Consider the following 25,336-nt stretch of genomic DNA (forward strand, 5'->3'; position numbering starts at 1 on the left):
GCCTCATTTACTGCCTTTTAAATAACATAGCTGATATGGCTGACTTGCTTAAACAAAAGTGGTTTCTACTGAAAATTGAGATGTACAAACTATGGCATAAGGGGATGACGAGCGGATAAGAAGCAAACCGTAATTTCGATTAAGACATTAATGAGTGAGCTAGGACGGATGTAGTCAATAAAACTATTTGTTCAGCACTTTTTAAATGTATAGTGACAGAATTCAGAACATAGGCCATTCTTACAGTATTCTCCCTGTACACCAAGTCAGAACCTAGGATAAATAAAGGGGTCATATAAGCAGACAATGAAAGCTCTTACAATATTCAATGATTACATTTCTCTAAAACAGGCTATAGGCTACATGTGCCAAGTCAGAACAGTAGCCTAAGTTTGAGGGGAAAAGGGACCAAATTATTAGGGTGAGGCACATAGGCTACTAACAACGTACTACACAACATAAACTTACAGTGGGTGAAAAAAGTATTTAGTCAGCCACCAATTGTGCAAGTTCTCCCACTTAAAAAGATGAGAGAGGCCTGTAATTTTCATCATAGGTACACGTCAACTATGACAGACAAATTGAGATTTTTTTTCTCCAGAAAATCACATTGTAGGATTTGTAATGAATTTATTTGCAAATTATGGTGGAAAATAAGTATTTGGTCACCTACAAACAAGCAAGCCTACAAACAAGCAATATTTCTGGCTCTCACAGACCTGTAACTTCTACTTTAAGAGGCTCCTCTGTCCTCCACTCGTTACCTGTATTAATGGCACCTGTTTGAACTTGTTATCAGTATAAAAGATACCTGTCCACAACCTCAAACAGTCACACTCCAAACTCCACTATGGCCAAGACCAAAGAGCTGTCAAAGGACACCAGGAACAAAATTGTAGACCTGCACCAGGCTGGGAAGACTGAATCTGCAATAGGTAAGCAGCTTGGTTTGAAGAAATCAACTGTGGGAGCAATTATTAGGAAATGGAAGACATACACCACTGACAATCTCCCTCGATCTGGGGCTCCACGCAAGATCTCACCCCGTGGGGTCAAAATGATCACAAGAACGGTGAGCAAAAATCCCAGAACCACACGGGGGGACCTAGTGAATGACCTGCATAGAGCTGGGACCAAAAGTAACAAAGCCTACCATCAGTAACACACTACGCCGCCAGGGACTCAAATCCTGCAGTGCCAGACGTGTCCCTCTGCTTAAGCCAGTACATGTCCAGGCCCGTCTGAAGTTTGCTAGAGTGCATTTGGATGATCCAGAAGAGGATTGGGAGAATGTCATATGGTCAGATGAAACCAAAATATAACTTTTTGGTAAAAACTCAACTCGTCGTGTTTGGAGGACAAAGAATGCTGAGTTGCATCCAAAGAACACCATACTTACTGTGAAGCATGGGGGTGGAAACATCATGCTTTGGGGCTGTTTTTCTGCAAAGGGTCTTTCAGCATGACAATGATCCCAAACACACCGCCCGGGCAACGAAGGAGTGGCTTCGTAAGAAGCATTTCAAGGTCCTGGAGTGGCCTAGCCAGTCTCCAGATCTCAACCCCATAGAAAATCTTTGGAGGGAGTTGAAAGTCTGTGTTGCCCAGCGACAGCCCCAAAACATCACTGCTCTAGAGGAGATCTGCATGGAGGAATGGGCCAAAATACCAGCAACAGTGTGTGAAAACCTTGTGAAGACTTACAGAAAACGTTTGACCTGTGTCATTGCCAACAAAGGGTATATAACAAAGTATTGAGAAACTTTTGTTATTGACCAAATACTTATTTTCCACCATAATTTGCAAATAAATTAATTAAAAATCCTACAATGTGATTTTCTGGAAAAAAAAATTCTAATTTCGTCTGTCATAGTTGACGTGTACCTATGATGACAAATTACAGGCCTCTCTCATTTTTAAATTTAATTGTTTATAACAAACGTGAGCTTATAAGTTAAAGAGGCCAAGTGGGAGAACTTGCACAATTGGTGGCTGACTAAATACTTTTTTTCCCCCACTGTAGTATTACTTTCTTAGCTACAGTATACATATCTCCCTGGCATATTACATCATTTATGCAGCAGCATACAATACATTTTTGGACTCACCTTGTTCTGCTGTGCTCACTTGAACAGGAAGGTGGCACGGCGGTCCTTCTTGTGGGCAAATTTTGTCATCAAACTTTCTCTGCATTCTCTGGATTTATGGTGCTTTCAAGATAACTGGGAACTCTGAAAAAAACAAGGTTGAATCATGACATCAGTGATCTTCAGGTTGGAGCTCTAGAAAGAGGCCTGAGTTCACGACTTGGAATTCCGAGTTGGATGACCGTTTAAAACGTATTTTCCCAGTCGGAGCTAGTTTTTTTTTCAGAGTTCCGAGTTGTCTTGACCTCACTGAAGTCTGAGATTTCCCAGTTCTGAGTTTCCAGTTGTTTTGAACACGGCAGAAGTCATGCTGGATTGACAGCATGGACAATGTATTCAACCATTTCTGGCCCATGGTGTTGAATGTTTATCCTTTTAAGCTTGGAAAAGAGACCCTTAAACCCAGACTTGGACCACACACCCACTCCACTGAATAGCAGGCTAGTGATTGATTTGCAACGCTTGCAGTTAGCCACTGATTCCTTCCAAACCACTCATTGTTGAATTTGTGATTTCGAACTTGTTGTGTAATCTTTATGTCCAATGGCCGATGATCACTGATACATTTTATCTATAATTTCTCTTCATATGACAAGGATTGAAAAGGATTTGCCAGTAGATTGTCGACTTGATTCATGATGATGACTGCTTGTCTAGCTTTCTAGCTAAAATTTTGAAAGTATGATGTTGACATGATCAGTCCAATTAAAACTACGGTAGATATAGAGTGATTTTATGTTATTTTATCAGTGGCCAATGACCTTGAGCCTTCTTGGATGGGCACTTCAAATGTAACTCTATGGCAGCACCCAAGGGGCTTGAATATTCGAGCTCTCCCCGTAGATTTTGCAGTGACACTAAGCCAATCATGGCGCAACTAGAGAACATTACCAACCCCTACGCTCTGTATTTTCCGCTGCCTGCCCCACCACCACAGAAAGCACTGAGCTAGGCTGAAACACCTGCATTTTGGAGCTGCCTTACTCAAGAAAGCAAAAAAGAGACAATGTATGTATGTGGCTTTATTAACTCAATGATTTTTATTTTATTTTATATTGTTTACAAACTGATATGTGACACGTAGTAATGCCAAAATAACATTTTTTGTATTTTTGCTAAACAGGTGGGGCTCAGAAAACACCACTTCTATACTAACCATTGCATGTTGCATTTATCATACTACTATTCTATTGCAAATGTATTTTTATTAGTGTGCTTGTTTCTGCAAGAACACTTCTGATATCCCACAAGAACCCTTCTGTTCTATTGCATGCTTCTTACCTTACTTGCTTCAGCAAGAACACTTCTGATATCGCACAAGAACCCTTCTGTTCTATTGCATGCTTCTTATCTTACTTGCTTCAGCAAGAACATTACTAATATGTTGCATAATGTCTTTAAAAAAATAATCTAAATGCTATTACAGTAAAAGTACTGAAGCACACCATTTGACTTACAGTCTAGCCCTTGCAGTAGGCTACAGTGAAAGACAGAGCATGGGGGAAAGAAAGAGAAAGAGAGAGATAGTGAGCGTGTGCATGTGTGCACGTGAGAGAGAGAGTGTGTGTGAGTGTGTGTTAATGGCTTTCTGTTTTTAGGACATATAGCTCCGAATTTTCTGGAACTACTCTGTATCTCTGACAATCTCTAAACAAACCGAATGGGAGAAGGCATTGATTTTGGAGGGGAAGGGGTCGATCCAACAGTCCCAGTGCTGATTGATGTGCCTGTGGACAGCAGAGATAACATTGTGGGAGATCTATGCGTTCCCTCCTAAATAGAAACAATCACCGTGCCATGCAGGCCCACTTTTCTTTAATGGGCGCGAGCTTCTAACTTCCTTGGGCCAAGTTCAATTTCAAGTTCTTATCACCCTCCCCTCCCTGCAGCCAATGTCCCATCCTACGTGTCTCGGGCTAATCTACTGCCCTCTCTCCAATGACATGGCACCAAGGTCATTTGTCAGCAGATTCTGTAGATGTACACTAAATGAATGCTGTGTGACTGACATCTGTAGGTGTAAAGGACAACAGCAGCCAGCCTCCCCTGGACTGTAGCCTACCGCTGCTAAAGCTACAGCATTTCTTGGACAGTTCAAACCAGGGTTTAAGAATTACAATTTTGCATAATATTAATATTTCAAACCAGTTTTCAGCTCTGCGTCGCCTCATTTCAGATTAAGGAGGAGGCACAGTAGCTGCTTATTTAAGCTCACTAATACAGTATAGGTGAAACAGGAGAAAGGCGTGAAAAAATTGTCTTGCAATATCTAAATGCTATGTTTTCCCATACCATCTACAACTCTCACATCTGGAGACAATGTGGGAGATGTGATACAGGTGTAGGATCTTAATTTTATCACCCTGTTGCAGGATAACTTTCCTGCAATGCAGGAAATATAAAACTTGTAGTGTATTTAAAAGGCTTCTGAAGTTTGTAATTTCCCATTTGAAATTTCAGACTTGATTTTCCCTAATGAAAAATGTCAATTAATTATAATCTGGTTAGGCAAGGTGCTGGCTAGCGGAGTATAGACAGCCAATCTGTCTATACCCTGATGAAGACAGCTTGGCTGTCGAAACGTTGGTATTAAATGATTGTATCTGACCTCCTTTCATTAATTATAATCCACATAATAATTCACATTTTCTGTTTCTGCAGGACTATTTTCCTGCTGTAGCAAACTGGCTCAAATATAGATCCTACGTCTGTATCTGTTTGTTTAGAGGTATCAAATTATATTTCCAAGGTTACGGCATATGTGTGCGTACTACATAGCCTAGAATAGACAAGCTGACTTTTTTTCTTTCTGTCACAACGTTTCAATGTATACCTGGTTATGTCATTTTAGGTTTAATCATCCCCACACACAGCAAATTGGTCAGTGTTAACTAGTGTAGATTTTTCAGCATAACATTTCTAGTGTTGATTCAGGAGTTAAATTAGCTCTGTAAGTGTTAAATTAACACTCATTGGTGTAAATAAAGAACCCTAATGTTGGTGTTAATAACCATTGGCACATTCAGCAGGATGCAACATTTTGGAACTTTCGGATATAAATATGCTATGTAGAACAAACATGCCTCTCTTGACATGTAGGATAGGGAATCACGTCGGCTCTATTCATGGCATTTCTATCGGCAACGTTCAACAATGTTTGGCAACTGAACATGGACCGGAGTTGAACCAAAACCACGCCCATCAATGTCATATTTCCCAGCATGCTCTATTGCAGGTTGATTTTTAGAATTGTTTGTTTCAATATCTATGTTTTGCATGTACATTGATTGACATATGTTTTTCTAAACTAATCCAATCTGTTACTTGGACTTATTACGCCAGTTACTGAAATGGTTGTTCGAGTTTAGATGCTTTAGGTAGTCTCATATCTTAGTCTTCCCAACCCTGGCAGTCATTCTGAATGCAGGTTGCGAGTGAATAAAAATTCAAAATGTTGGATATCCCAAACTCTGGCTGGATTCCAATAGGAATTAGACATCATGTTGCAAGCCAGCATAATGTGACTTGCAGGCCTGATGTGGCCTGTAAACCATGAGTTTCAGGCCACTGTATTAGGGTAAAACTAGGCCCTCAAAATAAGGCCTTATGAAATATGCATTGTATTGTCTTTCAGAATTGTATTTCACTTATAACATTTTCGCTTAGGATCTCACTTGGTGAAGGCCACAGGACTGAAAATGAATGCACGCAACAACCATGTCTCTGTCACTAACAAATACAGTCTCTACAATTCACGGAACTATGCAAATAAGGCTTTACACTAAGCAGAGTGCTAATTTAACACTGACAATTGTGGACCCGTATAGACACTGGACAAGTGTTAAATGTAACACTCTCAGTGTTGATTTAACACTGGAGAAGTTACTGTGCACTAACCCCCCTACTGTACAACATTCCAGAAGAAAATCCCCACTTTCAGTAAGCCAGCCATATATCATAGCATCAGGAATAAATATAACTATATTGTTCATCCTCTTTATAATGAAGTTATCACAAGACTGCCTATAGGATCATGGTTGCAGTCAGTTGTTCAATGGTTCATATAAAATCTGTATACAATATGGCTCTTGGCTGTCTAACCGTGTGCTCCCTAGGGCATTGCTGCCCAGGGTAAATGTGTATTATGTTATTATATGTTCACACAAAGCCACTGTCTGGAGGTAAAGATATTCCCTTGAAGAAATGTTTCTGCCACTGTTTGCTTCATTAAAAACCTATTATACAGAGAAATAGAAACACATGGGGTGCTCTGTGTGTGTGTGGTTTTACTATCCTTTTGGGAACCAGAAGTCCTCCCAAGGATAGTAAAAACAGGAAAATTCAGACGAGTGGGGACATTTCGTTGATCCCCACAAGGAAAAATGCTATGTATGTATGGGGTTAGGGTTACAATTAGGGTTAGGGTTACAATTAGAGTTAGGGGTTAAGTTTAGGGTTATGGTTAGGCGTTAAGGGTTAGGGTTAGGGAAAATAGTATTTTGAATGGGAATCAATTGTTTGGTCCCCACAGAGATAGTAAAACAAGTGTGTGTGTCTGCCTCTAGAGCACACAGCTGTGAAAGGTGATGCTTTGCTGCTGTCTGCTTAACAAAAGTAAAAACAGATTTTTAAAAACAAAAAAGGTCTGCGAAAAGGTTATCCCCTATCTTTTCCCTAGACACGGTTTAATACCTTGACCAAACCATATGTTCCAAATATTCTAAAAATGTTACTACGAACCCGCATATGCACCGATTGTCTTGCTGCGCTCTCATTGAAAGTTATACGGCGTAGGCCTAGTCCATATCTAATTCGCCCCAGTATTTTGCTATAAAGCTGAGGGATGGGGCTGCAGAAATTTTACCACTCTTAAATTCAAAGACGGACCTGGATTGTAGGTGCAAGGACTGATTGTCCATGCATCATTGACAGTTTTCAACATACTTTGAAGCTTGTACATTGTTTGTTTACAAAGATTCAAATGACAACAAAAACGTACACAATTTTATAAAATAACCTTAGGTTGGGTTTGATGGGGTTTGATGGAGTTTTAGCTGAAAAAAAATAATTAGGGCAATTGAAATTACCATTGAACAGCAGTGAATATGACAGATAGTCCAAACTCCTCTCTTTTAAAAGTATATTCCAAACTGATTCATAATTGTAAGGTTTTAAAGACCTAATAGATATATAGCTAATCATAAGGTGTTGTATTTATTATGAGTGGTTACATCATGTCTTCTGTCTTCGCCCCACCAATTATCTATTTATTTATTGTGTAATGTGTATGCATGCAAAATTAAAAGTGCACTTTTGTCTCCTTATAATATTCAGGATACCTCTTTTGCACCAATGGACACCTCTGTTGCAAAATACGTATTCGCTCCTCCAATAAACGCAGCCTTTCTTGGACAGCTGGCATGCTACGGAAGTGTGAACGTACGTGCTTCCAGAGGCGTGCGGCCCTGTAGCTCCCTGTCCCCGGTGTACGACTTGAGAATTTTGCCTAAAAACAGGTGGATGACAACAATTTCCATTGCATGCAGTAAGGTATCACTTTCGCTGATTGTAGTCCGAGATGGGAGCGAACAATAGCACGCGCCGGGTCTCCTTTGAGTCGGATGAAAATGACAACATCACAGTTGTGAAGGGCATAAGGGTGAGTGCTGAAAGGATAACAACAATTAAGTATTGAAGCGAGTTGAAAATGATAGGAACTACTGTTGACTGCATTATTATATCCTTATTACCAAACAAATAGGCAATGTCATGCCAGAGTAACGTTTGTTATGGTAGCTAGGCTAGCTAGTTAACTTGCTGTCAGTTTGATACTGACGTTTATGCAATGGCCTCGCGTGGTCTAAATTATGAATGAATGAATGGATACAGCTAGGCCTAGTTCGTAGTAATGACATTTTGTGTATAATAGATCATACTTTTATTTTAGGACCTTACAGTTTAGTCCATTTTGCACCATTAAATCCATGTCATGTAAAACACGTGTCGTCTACTTTCCCTCTGACTTGTAAGCTTATAAGTGGTTTAACTGTTGCAGATGGTCCCTGCGTGCCAATTTAAGTTAAATATAGGTTGAGAGGCTTTAGTTTAGTTTCAAGTTAAGACTAGTTGGCACGAAAATACCCATTGTGGAGCACCTTGTTGCTAGAAGACTCAAGCCAATGTTTCTTGTTTACATAGAAGAATCAGCTGGTGTGTGGTGGTGTTTTCCTTCTGCATTCTTGCCACGTGTGTTGATACAGATCAACAAACAAAACGCATAAACAAAACACACCTTGCAGTTGTAGCTAGTACACCACATAGCACAGCCAGTGTTATACAGTGGGCGTATGTAATATAGCCTAGGCCTAGTGCATGAAAACTCTAGGCAGCATTCTGCCTTCGCGCTACAGTTTTCAGCCATACGCTTCGCCCACCACTACCTGATGTAAACTACAATCAAGACCCTGTGTTTTAACATTTAGAAACGTAAATAATCATCGCTTGTGATACGGCGTTATAAACATATGGCCCTTGTCTTTTATCAGCGAGAAAGGATCCGTCAAAATAAAAAATATACACTTACTGTAGCAGTTACAGATCCATACAACTATGGGTGCCGCCATCCGACGAAACTACACTTCCTGAGTTATGCTTACACACAGGTGTTTAGAGCATGCTAGATAGCTAATTAGCACAGGTGGTCGATAAACAAGCGCTGTAACTTGGAGATATGGCCTTGTGGGAACCCTAACCCTATCAAGGTGTGTGTCAATTTAAACTTTTTTATTATTTATTGCTGATATGAAAGATAAGGTCATTATGCTTCCAAAACTGTACCGCAAGCAACGCGTGTTAATGTTCAGATTGAGCGCTGGGGCTCTTAACAAAACACCTCCTACAGAAGATTCCTTCATCCAATGACTCTTGTGTGTAATGTAAAGGAACTGAGAGTCATGATCAAGTGCTAGCCTAGCCAATGTTATTGCTCAAGTGGGTCACCATTGCATTCTATTCTGACTGTATTTGAAAAGATTAGGATTGATTGTGTTTAAAAGATGAGTTTGAAAATTAGGTAATGTTTTGTAATGGCATGAGCTGTCACTTGTCCAAGGGAGCAAGGGAAGACTACTACACTAGAGACTCAGGCCAGTGTTTCCCCTTGGATTTTTTTCAGCAGCGGTGGCAGTTAGCAGGGGGTGGGGGACTAGCTGTTTTCTTTTTTTTGTTGCAGTGGTGGACACAATTTAGCAGCGGTGGTGTGCCACTTCTAAATGCATAAAGGGAGAACACTGCTCAGGCTATTGTGATAGAGCTAGTGCACCTAGAGTTGTAGCCTTGTGTGATTAAGTAGGCTAACATTGGCTGAGGCAGTGACCTGAGCCTGAGACTTGAAAAGTAAATTGTGAGAACTTGCCTTTCGACTTTGAGTGTGGTGCAGTTGAAGTGTTTAGTGTTGTTCAGATCTGGTATCCTTGTTAGTTGTGTTTTTTATTTTTTTCATTTGGTTTCTCTCTTCTCTCTCTTCTGCAGCTCTCTGAGAATGTCATCAACCGAATGAGGGAGCCCATAGCCCCCCTTCTTCCCCCCTCCCTTCCACAGGTCCCACCCACTGTTGCTGCTCCCTCCCCCCTCATCATTCCAGTGCCTCCCCTCAGACCCCCCTTCGATCCCATCACCTCGCTTCCACCCAGAGAACCCATCGCACTACCACCACCACCTCCTGCACCTGTCACTGAAGTAGTGGCTCCACCCCCACCCCCCATGGAACAGGTAGCAGCTCCGACCATCATTGACATGGTGATCCCGCCTCCTCCCCTAGCTGCTTTAAAGCCTGTGGCGCCCCCCCCGCCACCTGCAGCTGTTGAGCCGGTAACCCTCCCACCGCCGGTTCAACCCCTGGCCCCCATCCCTGATCCCACTCCTGTTCCCGCTCCTGTTGCTGTGGAACCCATTACCATTCCTGCACCACCTCCTCCTGTAATCGAACCCGTTGCTGCTCCTCCTGTAATCGAACCCATTGCTGCTCCTCCTGTAATCAAACCAATTCATGCTCCTCCTGTAATCGAACCCATTGCTGCTCCTCCTGTAATCGAACCCATTGCTTCTCCTCCTGTAATCGAACCCGTTGCTGCTCCTCCTGTAATCGAACCTGTTGCTGCTCCTCCTGTAATCAAACCCATTGCTGCTCCTCCTGTAATTGAGCTTATTGCACCTCCTCCCGTAAGTGAGGCCATTGCACCCCCTCCCGTAATTGAACTTATTGCACCTCCTCCCCTTTCCTCTGCATTGGCATCCATCTCCTCCTCCCCTGCTGTTGAGTCTGCTCCTCCTCCAATGGAAGCTTTCTCCCTGCAGCCTGCAGTCGAACCCATCGCTCCGCCGCCTCCACCAGCTGAATTCATTGCTCCGCCCACTTGTGAACCCACTGCCCCTCCTCCTCAGCTCCCAGTGGAAGTTGTTGCCCCTCCTCCTCCCGCCCCAGAGCCAGAACCAGTGGCTGCAGCGCCTCCACCACCATCACCACCTGCAGGTGAGTTCTACTATACTGTACAGCCATAAGGGTTTACTTTCTGTGTTTACAAACATTGCCGCACAAGCGCTAATGAAACAATTACATTTCCTATATTTTATCCCACTTGGCAGCTGAAATGATTGCCCTTTTTTCTACGTTTTGTCGGAATAATGTAACTAACTTTTTACTGTTTTTTTCTGTATAAAATGTGATGTGTTCTTTCCCTCTACTAGCCCATTTGCTTATGGCTGCTTTGCGTCTTGCATGTTAACGGTCACCTTACACTGGTATCGGGGTGTATCAGGTTTTCTCCATAGGGATAGGACTGTTTAAGGTAAGGCAGGAAACGATGGGGACGTAGGAGGTTCCATCACAGATGATGAAAAAGGTGGGCGAGGAGATTTCCCCATCCTTGATGGCACACAATTGGTGTGGCAATTAAAAAGTGACCATCTTAAAGGCACGCTGCACTGCCTCTGGTGATTAGAGAGACACCTCTTCAGTTTCACACAACAAACCAGCCGGGCCTTATTATGAAAAGGCTGTGGGCGTGTGTGCGTTAGCTTCCTAAGTGTTCATCTGGAATTTAAATCTTCCTAGCAAAACTCCCAAGCCACTTATCAACTGTCAGCCATGCTGTAATGTAAGTCAATGCTATCAGTTGTATCTTAGTATGCTGTTTGGGCTCTCTACTTGAGGACATTGTTAATACAATTGGTCTTATAACGCACATTATTCACACATTCTTAACAAAAACACTTTTGTGTTAATCTGTTTTCATTAGCGCCCGGCCTTTCGCTCTCCGTTTTTCTCGCTGTCAAAAAATCCCTCCCTATTGTCCAAGTTAATTGCTTTGCAGATTTAAAAGATAAACACGCAATCTCTCACTTCATTTTTTTATCGGGGATGTGTATGGAATTTTTTGGGGGAATTGTGTATTATTGGAAAAAAATTGTCAGCTAGTTCCACTTAAAAAGCTACATTTTTAAGAATGTTCTTTAGTGTCTTTGCAAAAAATTTTCATTTTAGCTCCTTTTCGGTCCGTTAAGGACCCTTGTTTGTAGTCCTAACAGATGAGTGGTCTATTTTTCCTTGCATGTCAGATCCCAGATCACTTTATTGGTTAATTGTACACAAGATCCAACCAAAATTTGACTTACGCTTTTAACCCAACCCCGCCGAAAGCCACACACACACATACTCCTACAGGTTTTGGAGAGGTGCGGTGGGATGCCACACTGGACGCCCAGGAGCTGTTGTTGTGGGTGGTTAAGTGCCTTGCTCAAGGGCACAACGGCAGGAAATGGCATGTAGGATTTGATACCAGCAACCCTCCCTCTCCTCTCTTACCTAAGTTGGTATGTTAAGTAATACAGAGCTGCATATTAATTTCCACACAGGTTACCATTGCAACCAGAGTAAGAGTTGTCTTCTGTTCCTGCCCACATCACCAGACAGTAATAACACTCACATCTGGCTAATGAGCTTTGTGTTGGAGGAGAAAGATTTCTCTATCCCTTTTTTCTTCCTTTCTCCTCTCCTCCTCCTCTTCCTTCCCTCAGTATGTGACGTACGTTTTTTTTCGGTCAAGGGTTGGTCAGGTGCATGGTGGTTTGGCTACTAGATGACTACTGTACACAGGTGGAGGTTTTCTATAGTGTTATTGTAGCTATAACCTTCATTCGTTGTGTTCTTGTGGCTGCTTCAAATTCTTCTCTAACCGTGGGTGGCCTCATAGCACAGTGATGTAAGTTGACATTGAAAGAAAGGATAAATGTTTTCATAAAGGTTGTCCCATGTCCGTTATATGCTGAGTGCACAAAACATTAGGAACACCTTCCTAATATTGAGTTGCACCCCTCCTCCCTTTGCCCTAAGAACAGCCTCAATTCGTCGGGGCATGGACTACAAGGTGTCGAAAGCGTTCCACAGGGATGCTGGCCCATTTTGACTCCAATGCTTCCCACAGTTGTGTCAAATTTGGCTGGATGTCCTTTGGGTGGTGGACCATTCTTGATACATACGGGAAACTGTTGGCCATGAAAAACCCAGCAGCTTGACACACTCAAACCAATGCACCTGGCACCTACTACCATACCCCGTTCAAAAGCACTTAAATATTTTGTCTTGCCCATTCACCCTCTGAATGGCACACATATACAATCCATGTCTCAAGGCATAAAAATCCTTCTTTAACCTGTCTCCTCCCCTTCATCTACACTGGTTGAAGTGGGTTTAAGAAGTGACATCAATAAGGGATCATAGCTTTCACCTGGTCAGTCTGTCAATGAAAGAGGTGTTCCTAATATTTTATACACTCAGTGTAAATGCGCTCAACAGGAAAAAGTCAACTTGGCTTATTGATCGCGTCTTATATTTTTGAAAAACTCTGCTATCTAGCAACACTGCAAGTCTCGTTAAAAAGTCACCAATGCTCGAGCCCAATACCACATTTTCATAAAGGTCGCGACCTTAATTTAATGAGGGGGGGTTGATTATGTGTGCCCACGAGTGGTGGTATCGAGTTAGACCTCTTGGCTGTCGCTAAATCACGCCCAAGTCGTGTGTGTGCTGATTACAATATGGTCAAGGTTGAGCCTCCTACACCGCTCTATGCAGGTTATAAATATTCATACTCCAGCGCCCACACACTGGCTATCTCAGCCTAATAGCCTGCTTAAAGATGACTAGAGAGAGAGAGGTATAAAACACCTGGCAACATATCATTCTCCCTCTAAAATGGCTTCCCTGGTCTTCATCATCAAATGGGAAGTGATCGGTAATTCTTGTGATTTAAATGACAGGCGAAGATAGGGGAGTGAATCTGTGAAATGAATAGATGGACGGCTTTGCACGAGACAGCGGCTACGACGGTAGTTTATCTTCTTGAAGGTGTTGGAAAAAGTGTGGCTGCAGTGTCGTGGTGAGAGCGAGGCGTGCAGAAGTGGTAATGTTGCAGATTATGCCCTCTATGCGGGTCCCGGGGTTAATGAAACGTCTGATGAAACGCAATTTGCCTCCCCGTCTATTATCTCCCTCTGCCAAGAGAGAGCTCCTTTCTAGATTTTCTTTCTCACCGGGGTTTAGGGGTTGGGCGGTAAAAAAAAAAGAAAAAAAAATGAGTTTTTAATCTCTTTAACATTTCCATGTCCTACTCAGGATTGACACGGGGGCTCTGTTGATCTGGAAGTGTCTGTGACCCCCGCCTGGCCGATGGAGGGCCCAAAGGACCCTTGACGTGTTTATCCTATCAGAACCCGTTCTACGGCTGACACCCTTGGAGTGGGGAAGTATGGGGAGAACATGGAGGAGGATGATGAGGGTTGTAATTGCAGACCTACGCAGTTTGGTCCATAGTCTTCACAAAATTGTGTAAGACCACAAGAACTGTTGAGTCAGGCCAAACGCTATATACAGTGCCTTCGGAAAGTATTCAGACCACTTTACTTTTTCCACATTTTGTTACGTTACAGCCTTATTCTAAAATTGGTTCAATTGTTTTTTCCCCCTCATCAATCTACACACAATACCCCATAATGACAAAGCAAAAACGGGTTTCTTTAAATTTTTGTAAATTTATAAAAATAAATAAAATGGAAATATTGCATTTACATAAGTATTCAGACCATTTACGCAGTATTTTGTTGAAGCACCTTTTGGCAGCGATTACAGCCTCGAGTCTTCTTGGGTATGATGCTACAAGCTTGGCACACCTGTATTTGGGGAGTTTATCCCATTCTTCTCTGCAGATCCTCTCAAGCTCTGTCAGGTTGGATGGGGAGTGTTGCTGCACAGCTATTTTCAGGTCTCTCCAGAGAAGTTTGATCGGGTTCAAGTCTGGGCTCTGGCACCACTCAAGGACTTGTCCTGTTGGAAGGTCAACCATCGCCCCAGTCTCAGGTCCTGAGCGCTCAGGAGCAGGATTTCATCAAGGATCTCTCTGTACTTTTTTCCATTAATCTTTGCCTCGATCCTGACTAGTCTCCCAGTCCCTGCCGCTGAAAAACATCCCCACAGCATGATGCTGCCACCACCATGCTTCACCGTAGGGATTGTGCCAGGTTTCCTCCAGATTTGACACTTGGCATTCAGGCCAAAGAGTTCAATCTTGGTTTATCAGACCAGAGAATCTTGTTTCTCATGGTCTGAGAGTCTTTTGGCAAACTCCAAGTGGGCTTTCATGTGCCTTTTACTGAGGAGTGGCTTCCTTCTGGCCACTCTACCATAAAGGCCTGATTGGTGCTGCAGAGATGGTTGTCCTTCTGGAAGGTTCTCCCATCACCTCAGGGGAACTCTGGATCTCTGTCAGAGTGACCATCGGGTTCTTGTTCACCTCCCTGACCAAGGCACTTCTCCCCCGATTGCTCAGTTTGGCCGGGCGGCCAGCTCTAGGAAGAGTCTTGGTGGTTCCAAACTTGTTCCATTTATGAATGATGGAGGCCACTGTGTTCTTGGGGACATTCAATGCTGCAGTAATGTTTTGGTACCCTTCCCCAGATCTGTGCCTCGACTCAATCCTGTCTTGGAGCTCTACGGACAATTCCTTCGACCTCATGGCTTGGTTTTTGCACTGACATGCACTGTCAGTGCACACCTTTTTGCACTGACATGCACACCTTATATAGACAGGTGTGTGCCTTTCCAAATCATGTCCAATCAATTGAATTTACCACAGTTGGACTCCAATCAGGTTGTAGAAACATCTCAAGGATGATCAATGGAAACAGGATGCACCTGAGCTCAATTTCGAGTCTCATAGCTGAATACTTTCTAAAAACCTTTGTCAATATGGGGTATTGTGTGTAGATTGCTGATTTTTTATTTAATACATTTTAGAATAAGGCTGTAATGTAACAAAATGTGGAATAAGTCAAGGGGTCTGAATACTTTCCGAAGGCACTGTAACATCCAATGATAATGTAAATGTGGTCTGGGGAGGCTGTAAAATGGATTCCAGTCAATACCGATTTCACAGAAGGTTTTCTCTCTAGTCTTCTAACACTCTCTCAGCCTGCTTCAGCTAATGTGTTGGTTGCTGTCACCAGTTAGCTCTACAGGTAGTGTTTCTGATGTATTCTTGGTGACAGAGCTGTGCTGGGCCTACTCTCTATCAGTATCAATTGAAGTGATTGCAGCCATTTGTTTGACCATGTTGTCAAACTTTCTCTATTGATTAGCATCATGCACTATTTGCCACATGTTGTTTTGCACAGGAGATGACAACATTCCCTTTGCATTATCTCTCCAAGTTTCTACAGACTGCTCTCTGTCCACCCTCATTTATACTCTTTCTCTTCTTTCTGTTGTCTGAAATAAGGTTGGAGAGAGGGAGGGGGAGAGGGAGGGAGGGAGGGAGGAAGGAAAATAGATGTAAGGAGAGGGAGGTGGTTAGACAGAGAAGGAGAAAATGAGAGAGCGAGAGAAATAGGATTGACCTTACTTGCAGCAGGATGGGACTCCAGAGTGATACATGTGGAGCTCTTTTCTGTTTTAAGGGCCGTATCTTTAATTCACTTATCAAATATCAGCGTCCCGGAGAGATGGTACATGGAGGGGGCCCCTAACCCCGGCTTCCATTACCCTCAACCCACTGTTTGATTAATTGCATGCCAGCTCCTGCCGTGAAATATGGTATTTGGCCCGGGCATTGTCACGGTAACAAGCAGCTATCTATTCTTGGCCTTGATGAGACGCGGCAGTATAACGTACTTAGACCCTCCTCTGACACTTTCTTTCAGAAGGATTCTAGATGTTTTTACTGATGGGACAATCAGTAGATGGCACAGGAAAGACCGGAGGGGAGGGTATAGACACCCTTGTTGATACTCAAAGGGAACATAAAGGTTCCCATTGACTAAAAAGGCCCCATTAAAATTATTGTAACAGAGCTGCAAAAGCATGCTCGTCTATTTTAATGTCATTTTTGATAGTGTCAATCCGGTCTGAGATAATGACTCAGCTGAAGCGAGGAGGGGTGTTAATGAGTCAGGTTGATTATGCACTAGTTAGCCAACGCAGGAAAGGACACCCGCTTGTGCCTGGGCTCTGTTAGCCTGAAAGTTTAATTAACTCAGCAGAGACTGAGACTACTGCGCTCCTAGGGGGGGGACTCTGTGCTCGCACGCACACACACACGCACGGGAGCACCATGCCAAGGACATCTCTCAAGTGAAGCTGACTGAATCCAGGTCCAGGGAATAGAAGAGTGGGGCTTCATCCCTCATTTTCCTCCCTCCTACACTCATCCCTCTATCCCTGTCCTTTCCCCTCCCTCTATCCCCCATTAGAGGGGATCTTTATTTTAGGTCCTATCCTTCTCAGAACCAAAGGTGGGGGGATGATACCCAGCAGACTAGAAGCTGGGCTCTAACAAGCTCCAGTCACGAAAACAGTCTCCAAGGGCTTTCCTGCTCTGCTCTACAGTGTGTTAGAGATTATAGGTGTTCCACTTGTTCGGCGAATGGGAGTTAGCCAGCAAATGTCGGTCGGTCTGTCTGTCTGTCTGTTCTTCACCGCTACACTGTGACCGGGTCTACCTGGTAATAAAAGGCTCTCTGACAATGCCGATTATCCCATCTCTCTGTAATGTGCCAGTCTCACTTGAGTCATCTGTAAGCACACACCCCTCTCTGTCTCTCTCCCAGCACTGCAGTGTTGCTGCTGCACCGACACACCGCATGGCACTTCTGCCTTCAGAGCACGTCTTGGCCTCTTAGCTCGCCCCACGTCTTACTTTCATGCTTAATTACCTGCCAAGATAGGACCAAGAAGACACACAGTCAAACACGCCATGACGCCAGTGACATAAATACAAGGAGTTTGGGAGATTGGGGGAAAGTAAAGCAATAACAAATTGTGTGGGGAGGTTGTGTGTGTGAGTATGTGATGAGGTTTTTATAGCGCTGGTGATTAGTGGTGCGTGGCAGATCTAACTCTCCTCTCCTCTGGCTGTATAGCCCTCCTCTTCTGGCTGTATAGCCCTCCTCTCCCCTCCTCTGGCTGTGTAGCCCTCCTCTCCCCTCCTCTGGCTGTGTAGCCCTCCTCTCCCCTCCTCTGGCTGTATAGCCCTCCCCTCCTCTGGCTGTGTAGCCCTCCCCTCCTCTGGCTGTGTAGCCCTCCTCTCCCCTCCTCTGGCTGTGTAGCCCTCCTCTCCCCTCCTCTGGCTGTATAGTGTTCCTCTCCTCTCCTCTGGCTGTATAGCGTTCCTCTCCCCTCCTCTGGCTCTATAGCGTTCCTCTCCCCTCCTCTGGCTATAAAGCACTCCCTCCTCTCCTCTGGCTGTATAGTGTTCCTCTCCTCTCCTCTGGCTGTATAGTGTTCCTCTCCTCTCCTCTGGCTGTATAGTGTTCCTCTCCTCTCCTCTGGCTGTATAGCCCTCCTCTCCCCTCCTCTGGCTGTAAAGCCCTCCTCTCCTCTGGCTATAAAGCACTCCCTCCTCTCCTCTGGCTGTATAGTGTTCCTCTCCTCTGGCTGTATGGCTCATAAGGCAAGAGGCCAGTCCCACCTCACTACTCTCACAGCACACACACACCATGTTTTATTGCCCACAGCAAGTCAACACACACAGGCACATCATACAGTGCATGTCTCACACACACACACTGGTTCACAGTGCCTCACCCTGGCCTATCTGTCTGTCTCTCCTATAGTTGATGAAGAGGAGCTGAGGAAGAAGATCACTGAGGATCTGCAGAAAGGCCTGTTGAAGGAGAGGGCAAAGGCTGAGCAGGAGCTGCAAGCATGGTGAGACACACACACACACACGAGTCCCAATGAACCACCATGGTTACGCACCACCACATCAGCCTTACCTGTCCACTGTAGTACAGTAACTGTCCTCAAAGCCTCATACAAAGCAATGCAGTAGGTGTTAGAATGTATCCTGTCTAAGCCTCACCCCTGACCTTAGCCCTTCCATTAACCTCTATGGGACTGAGCCACACCCTTTATTTCTCTGATTGGCCCTTTGGTTTGTTGCGTCCTTAGTAGGGTTGTGAAGCTACCGGTAATTTACCATAGTTACTGGAATCTTCAGTAATTTAGGTAATTAACAGAAAATCTATGGCAATCTATCGTAACTTGGCAATTTATACTTAAAAAAAAAAAAAAATAAGATTCATATAGTATTCATTTTTTATGTGTCGATATTGTCCATGAGTTTCTAGTAGATAGACCGTACCCACTGGGCACAGACGTCAATTCAACGTCTATTACGTTGGTTGAAAGTAATTTCATTGAAATTATGTGGAAACAGCGTTGATTCAACCAGTGTTTGCCCAGTGGGTATGGCTCAAGAGAAAATAGCCTAATTAATGAAAAAGCATCTAATCAACAATGGCATTATTTTAAATTACTACTGCAACTCCTCCAACTATTGACTTTTTTCACAACTGCCACCAGTTTGACGCCAAAACATTGATAATGAGTACATATATTGACATAGTAAAATAAATGTGTAAAGAAAAAGGGTATTTCATGCTAAAACCATAATATTAAATACCAATGGTATTCACTAAATGTATGGTTTATATTTGTCCTTAGTGAGCATCTATTCTAAAATGGAGTGGTGTGCAGCGTATTTCCCCGGTGTACATACTGCTGAAAAGCATTAACCTTAGCATTATGAGCCAATCACGAAGGTTGATTTATATATTTACAGTGCCTTCAGAAAGTAGTCACACCCCTTGACTTTTTCCACATTTTGTTGTGTTACAGCATGAATTTAAAATGGATTAAATTATAGATTTCTTTGGTCACTTGCCTACACACAATACCCCATATTTTCAAAGTGGAATTATGTTTTTCGAGAATTTTACAAATTAATAAGAAATGAAAAGCTGACATCTTGAGTCAATAAGTATTCAACCCCTTTGTTATGGCAAGCCTAATTAAGTTCTGTAGTAAACATTTGCTTAACAAGTCACATAATACGTTGCATGGACTCACTCTGTGCAATACTAGTGTTTAACATGATTTCTGAATGACTACCTCATCTCTGTACCCCACACATACAATTATCTGTAATGTCGAGCAGTGAATTTCAAACACACATTCAACCGCAAAGACCAGGGAGGTTTTCCAATGCCTTGCAAAGAAGGGCACCTATTGCTAGATGGGTAAACATATATATTTTTTTACATTGAATATCCCTTTGAGCATGGTGAAGTTATTCATTACACTTTGGATGGTGTATCAATACACCCAGTCACTACAAAGATACAGGCCTACTTTCTAACTCATGAAGGAAACCTCTCTGGGATTTCACCATGATGCCAATGGTGACGTTAAAACAGTTAGTTTTTAATGGGTGTGATGGGAGAAAACTGAGGATGATAAACAACATTGTAGTTACTCCACAATAATAACCTAATTGACAGAGTGAAAAGAAGGAAGCCTGTACAGAATAAAAAAATCTTCCAAAACATGCATCCAAAGTAATACTGCAAAAAATGTGGCAAAGCAATTCAATTGTTTTCCTGAATACAAAGTGTTATTTTTTAGGCAAATCCAATACAACACATTACTGAGTACCACTCTTCATGTTTTCAAACATAGTGGTGGCTGCATCATGTTATGGGTATTATTTTAATCTTTAAGGACTGGAGAGTTTTTCAGGATAAAAAAGAAACTGAATGGAGCTCAGCACCGGCAAAATCCTAGAGGAAAACCTGGTTCAGTCTGCTTTCCACCAGACACTGGGAGATTAATTCACCTTTCAGCAGGACAATAACCTAAAACACAAGGCCAAATCTGCACTGGAGTTGCTTACCAAGAAAACAGTGAATGTTCCTGAGTGGCTGAGTTACAGTTGACTTTTTTTGACCAATTTGACAGAGCTTGAAGAATGTTTTAAATAATAATGGGCGAATGTTGCACAATCCAGGTGTGGAAAGCTCTTAGACTTACCCAGAAAGACTCACAGCTGTAATCGCTGCCAAAGGTGATTCTAACATGGTTGAACACTTCTCTAAACAAGATACAATATATTAGTGTTTTATTTTTCATATACAGCTGTGGAAAAAATTAAGAGATGTCATGATAATTTCTATCTCTAATACTCAAGCTTTTAATAATTCCCAGAGGTTGTAAGGCTCTAGTTAATTAAGAATTAAACAAATTCTCCAGTCTGCAATGGATCAGCAATTTTATTCAGAGAGCGCTCTGGCGCTAAAAACACACAGCCTTTTTATATTCGTCCACACAAAGGACTTTGCTCCGCCCACCTTTAGGCGGCCTGTAAATTTCCAAAGTACAGAATGTTTAAGTGTGACAGTTTCTAGGTATCCTTTCTCCTGGAATGTTTGTCTCAGCAGTTTCTAACCCCCTTCTCTGTTAGTGGGTTTATTGTCTTATAACTCTAACACAGTTTACACAGTCATACAGTATTGGGGTGGAACACTTTTAGTCATTACTCTAACCGTACAAATTCCTCTATCAAGAGACCACTTCAAATGTTTCTTAAATCAGCATCTCTACATGTATGACAGCCATTCCATTCCAGTGTCTGTTGATTTCCAACACAGGCACACCTCATTCTACTGAATTAGGTACTGATTAGGTTATCACATGAACCAAATCTTATTTAACAAGGAAAAGTATAAAAACCACTGCTGTGGTCATCACTATCCTCTTGCAATAGGACCAGCTGGATGGCAAAAAGAGTGCTAATAGTACCTCCAAAAGTAATATTAATCAAAAAATAACTATTGACCATGCCAAAAGAGTTGAAAAGGAAAGTTTTGAGTGAGGAAAAGAAGGGTTCAATTCTGGCTTTACTGGCAGAGAGATACAGTGAGCGTCAGGTTGCTTCCATCCTTAAAATTTCAAAGACAGCGGTTCATAAGAACAAAGTCAAGCAGCAGACATTGGGGACAACAAAGCTACAGACCGGCAGAGGGCGAAAACGACTCTCTACTGACCGGGATGACTGCCAACTCATTCGAAATGTCACTCAACAACTGTAGAATGACATCAAGTGATCTACAAAAAGAATGGCAAACGGAAGCTGGGGTGAAGTGCACGGCGAGGACGGTTCGAAACAGGCTCCTAGGGGCAGGGCTGAAGTCGTGCAAAGCTAGAAAAAAGCCCTTCATCAATGAGAAGCAAAGAAGAGCCAGGCTGAGGTTTGCAAAAGACCATAAGAGGCTCCTGAGTGGCGCAGTGGTCTAAGGCACATCATCTCAGTGCTTGAGGCGTCACTACAGACCCCCTGGTTCGATTCCAGGCTGTATCACAACCGGCCGTGATTGGGAGTCCCATAGGGCAGCGCACAATTGGCCCAGCGTCGTCTGGGTTTGGCTGGTGTTGGCCGTCATTGTAAATAAGAATTTGTTCTTAACTGACTTGCCTAGTTAAATAAGGATAAAATATAAAAATAAGGATTGGACCGTAGAGGACTGGAGTAAGGTCATCTTCTCTGATGAGTCCAATTTTCAGCTTTGCCCAACACCTGGTCATCTAATGGTTAGTCGGAGACCTGGAGAGGCTGGAATCAGGCAGATTTATCTTTGTGAAGGACGCATGAATCAAGCCACGTACAAGGTTGTCCTGGAAGAAAACTTGCTTCCTTTTGCTCTGACATTGTTCCCCAACTCTGAGGATTGGTTTTTCCAGCAGGACAATGCGCCATGCCACACAGCCAGGTCAATCAAGGTGTGGATGGAGGACCACCAGATCAAGACCATGTCATGGCCAGCCCAATCTCCAGACCTGAATCCCATTGAACATTTCTGGAATGTGATCAAGAGGAAGATGGATGGTCACAAGCCATCAAACAAAGCCGAGCTGCTTGAATTTTTGCGCCAGGAGTGGCATAAAGTCACCCAACATCAATATGAAAGACTGGTGGAGAGCATGCCAAGACGCATGAAAGCTGTGATTTGAAAATCAGGGTTATTCCACCAAATATTGAACTCTTCCTAAGTTAAAACATTACTATTGTGTTGTTTAAAAATGAACATGAACTTATTTTATTTGCGTTATTCGAGGTCTGACAACACTGCATATTTTTTGTTATTTTGACCAGTTGTAATTTTCTGCAAATAAATGCTCTAAAAGACAATATTGTTATTTGGAATTTGGGAGAAATGTTGTCAGGTAGTTTATAGAATAAAACAAAAATGTTATTTTTACCCAAACACATACCATATACAGTGAGGGGAAAAAAGTATTTGATCCCCTGCTGATTTTGTACGTTTGCCCACTGACAAAGACATGATCAGTCTATAATTTTAATGGTAGGTTTATTTGAACAGTGAGAGACAGAATAACAACAACAAAATCCAGAAAAACGCATGTCAAAAATGTTATAAATGTATTTGCATTTTAATGAGGGAAATAAGTATTTGACCCCTCTGCAAAACATGACTCCTAATCTCAGCTTGTTACCTGTATAAAAGACACCTGTCCACAGAAGCAATCAATCAATCAGATTAAAAAATCTCCACCATGGCCAAGACCAAAGAGCTCTCCAAGGATGTCAGGGACAAGATTGTAGACCTACACAAGGCTGGAATGGGCTACAAGACCATCGCCAAGCAGATTGGTGAGAAGGTGACAACAGTTGGTGCGATTATTCGCAAATGGAAGAAACACAAAAGAACTGTCAATCTCCCTCGGCCTGGGGCTCCATGCAAGATCTCACCTCGTGGAGTTGCAATGATCATGAGAACGGTGAGGAATCAGCCCAGAACTACACAGGAGGATCTTGTCAATGATCTCAAGGCAGTTGGGACCATAGTCACCAAGAAAACTATTGGTTACACACTATGCCGTGAAGGACTGAAATCCTGCAGCGCCAGCAAGGTCCCCCTGCTCAAGAAAGCACATATACAGGCCCGTCTGAATTTTGCCAATGAACATCTGAATGATTCAGAGGAGAACTGGGTGAAAGTGTTGTGGTCAGATGTGACCAAAATTGAGCTCTTTGGCATCAACTCAACTCGCCGTGTTTGGAGGAGGAGGAATTCTGCCTATGACCCCAAGAAAACCATCCCCACCATCAAACATGGAGGTGGAAACATTATGCTTTGGGGGTGTTTTTCTGCTAAGGGGACAGGACAACTTCACCGCATCAAAGGGACGATGGACGGGGCCATGAACCGTCAAATCTTGGGTGAGAACCTCCTTCCCTCAGCCAGGGCATTGCAAATGGGTCGTGGATGGGTATTCCAGCATGACAATGACCCAAAACACAGACAAGGCATCAAAGGAGTGGCTCAAGAAGAAGCACATTAAGGTCCTGGAGTGGCCTAGCCAGTCTCCAGACCTTAATCCCATAGAAAATCTGTGGAGGGAGCTGAAGGTTCGAGTTGCCAAACGTCAGCCTCGAAACCTTAATGACTTGGAGAAGATCTGCAAAGAGGAGTGGGACAAAATCCCTCCTGAAATGTGTGCAAACCTGGTGGCCAACTACAAGAAACGTTTGACCTCTGTGATTGCCAGCAAGGGTTTTGCCACCAAGTACTAAGTCATGTTTTGCAGAGGGGTCAAATACTTATTTCCCTCATTACAATTCAAATCAATTTATAACATTTTTGACATGTGTTTTTCTGGATTTTGTTGTTGTTATTCTGTCTCTCACTGTTCAAATAAACCTACCATTAAAATTATAGACTGATCATGTCTTTGTCAGTGGGCAAACGTACAAAATCAGCAGGGGATCGAATACTTTTTTCCCTCACTGTATGTATGTATGTATGTATGTATGTATGTATATGTGTGTGTGTGTGTGTGTGTGTGTGTGTGTATTTTTTTTACAAATGTTACAATTTTTCTTCTACTTTGACATTATAGTATTTGGTCTAGATCATTGACAAAAAAATGACAGTTAAATCAATTTTAATCCCACTTTGTAACACAACAAACTGTGGAAAAAGTTGAGGGGTGTGAATACTTCCTGAATGCGCTGTATAGTTTCCTGATCCTGATTCCAAAAGAAAGGAAGAGAAAGGACACGTTTGCAGAAACCCCCTGCCAATTCTCTATTCCATTAATAGTAAAAAAGGTCACATTCATTCCTTCTCCCACATGTGTTCAATCTATTTATCTTCCGAAGCACATCAGCGCTTATTTCATCCCCCTTTCCACCTATCCTTTTCTTGGGGCTCAATTAATCATGCCTGGGAGAGGGCGCCATCGAGAGGTAATTTCCTTGGCGCTGAGTGGGTGATCTATTAGCCAGCATTGATGAGGCATCGTGGCTTCCCTCCCAGCGCCTTCCCCACTTCTCGTCTGCATCCCAAATGGCACCCTATTCCCTATATAGTGCACTACTTTTGACCAGGACCCATAGATGTAGCCATTGCACTCTGGTCAAAAGTAGTGCACTATATAGGAAATAGGATGCCATTTGGGATGCAGCACTCCCCTTTCCTCCCCTCTTCGTCACAAAAGAGCAGGTGCATGTCCCATAATGTCTGATAAACACATAATTCCTCTCTAATGGTACTGGATGGGCTCCAAAAGCCTCACAGTGAATGAGGAAGTCGTTTAGCCTAGCGCTTAATGTAGCCGCTATTACAGTATGGATGGGAAATGCCCCTATAGAGTGAATGGGAGGCGCTAGCATTAGGCTACGGCTATTAAGTTTTTTTTTTAGGTGTGTTTTAGGGTGGGTATTCACAGGGACTAAGATCATTGTTTAGTTTTTGGATTGTTTTGTCTTTTATTGACGTAA

The 25,336-nt window shown here is 42.9% G+C and overlaps 1 protein-coding gene across 6 annotated transcripts in view; it reads left to right on the top strand.

Annotated features, from left to right (window-relative positions):
* The first annotated feature begins 7,568 nt into the window (after positions 1-7,568).
* LOC121543384 (MICOS complex subunit MIC19-like) overlaps positions 7,569-25,336 on the top strand; it is a 107,940-nt gene continuing 90,172 nt past the window's right edge. For 2 of the 6 annotated variants that reach the window (XM_045212698.1, XM_045212697.1), the window contains exons 1-3: positions 7,569-7,806; positions 9,678-10,677; positions 18,309-18,402. In XM_045212698.1, the coding sequence (XP_045068633.1) occupies positions 7,726-7,806; positions 9,678-10,677; positions 18,309-18,402 (1,175 nt within the window). In that variant the 5' untranslated portion in view covers positions 7,569-7,725. The remainder of the gene's footprint in view (positions 7,807-9,677; positions 10,678-18,308; positions 18,403-25,336) is intronic. The other 4 variants (XM_045212700.1, XM_045212699.1, XM_045212701.1 and 1 more) reach the window with 4 other exon arrangements.

Source organism: Coregonus clupeaformis, unplaced genomic scaffold (assembly GCF_020615455.1).
Source record: "Coregonus clupeaformis isolate EN_2021a unplaced genomic scaffold, ASM2061545v1 scaf0042, whole genome shotgun sequence".
Taxonomy (NCBI): Eukaryota; Metazoa; Chordata; class Actinopteri; order Salmoniformes; family Salmonidae; genus Coregonus; species Coregonus clupeaformis.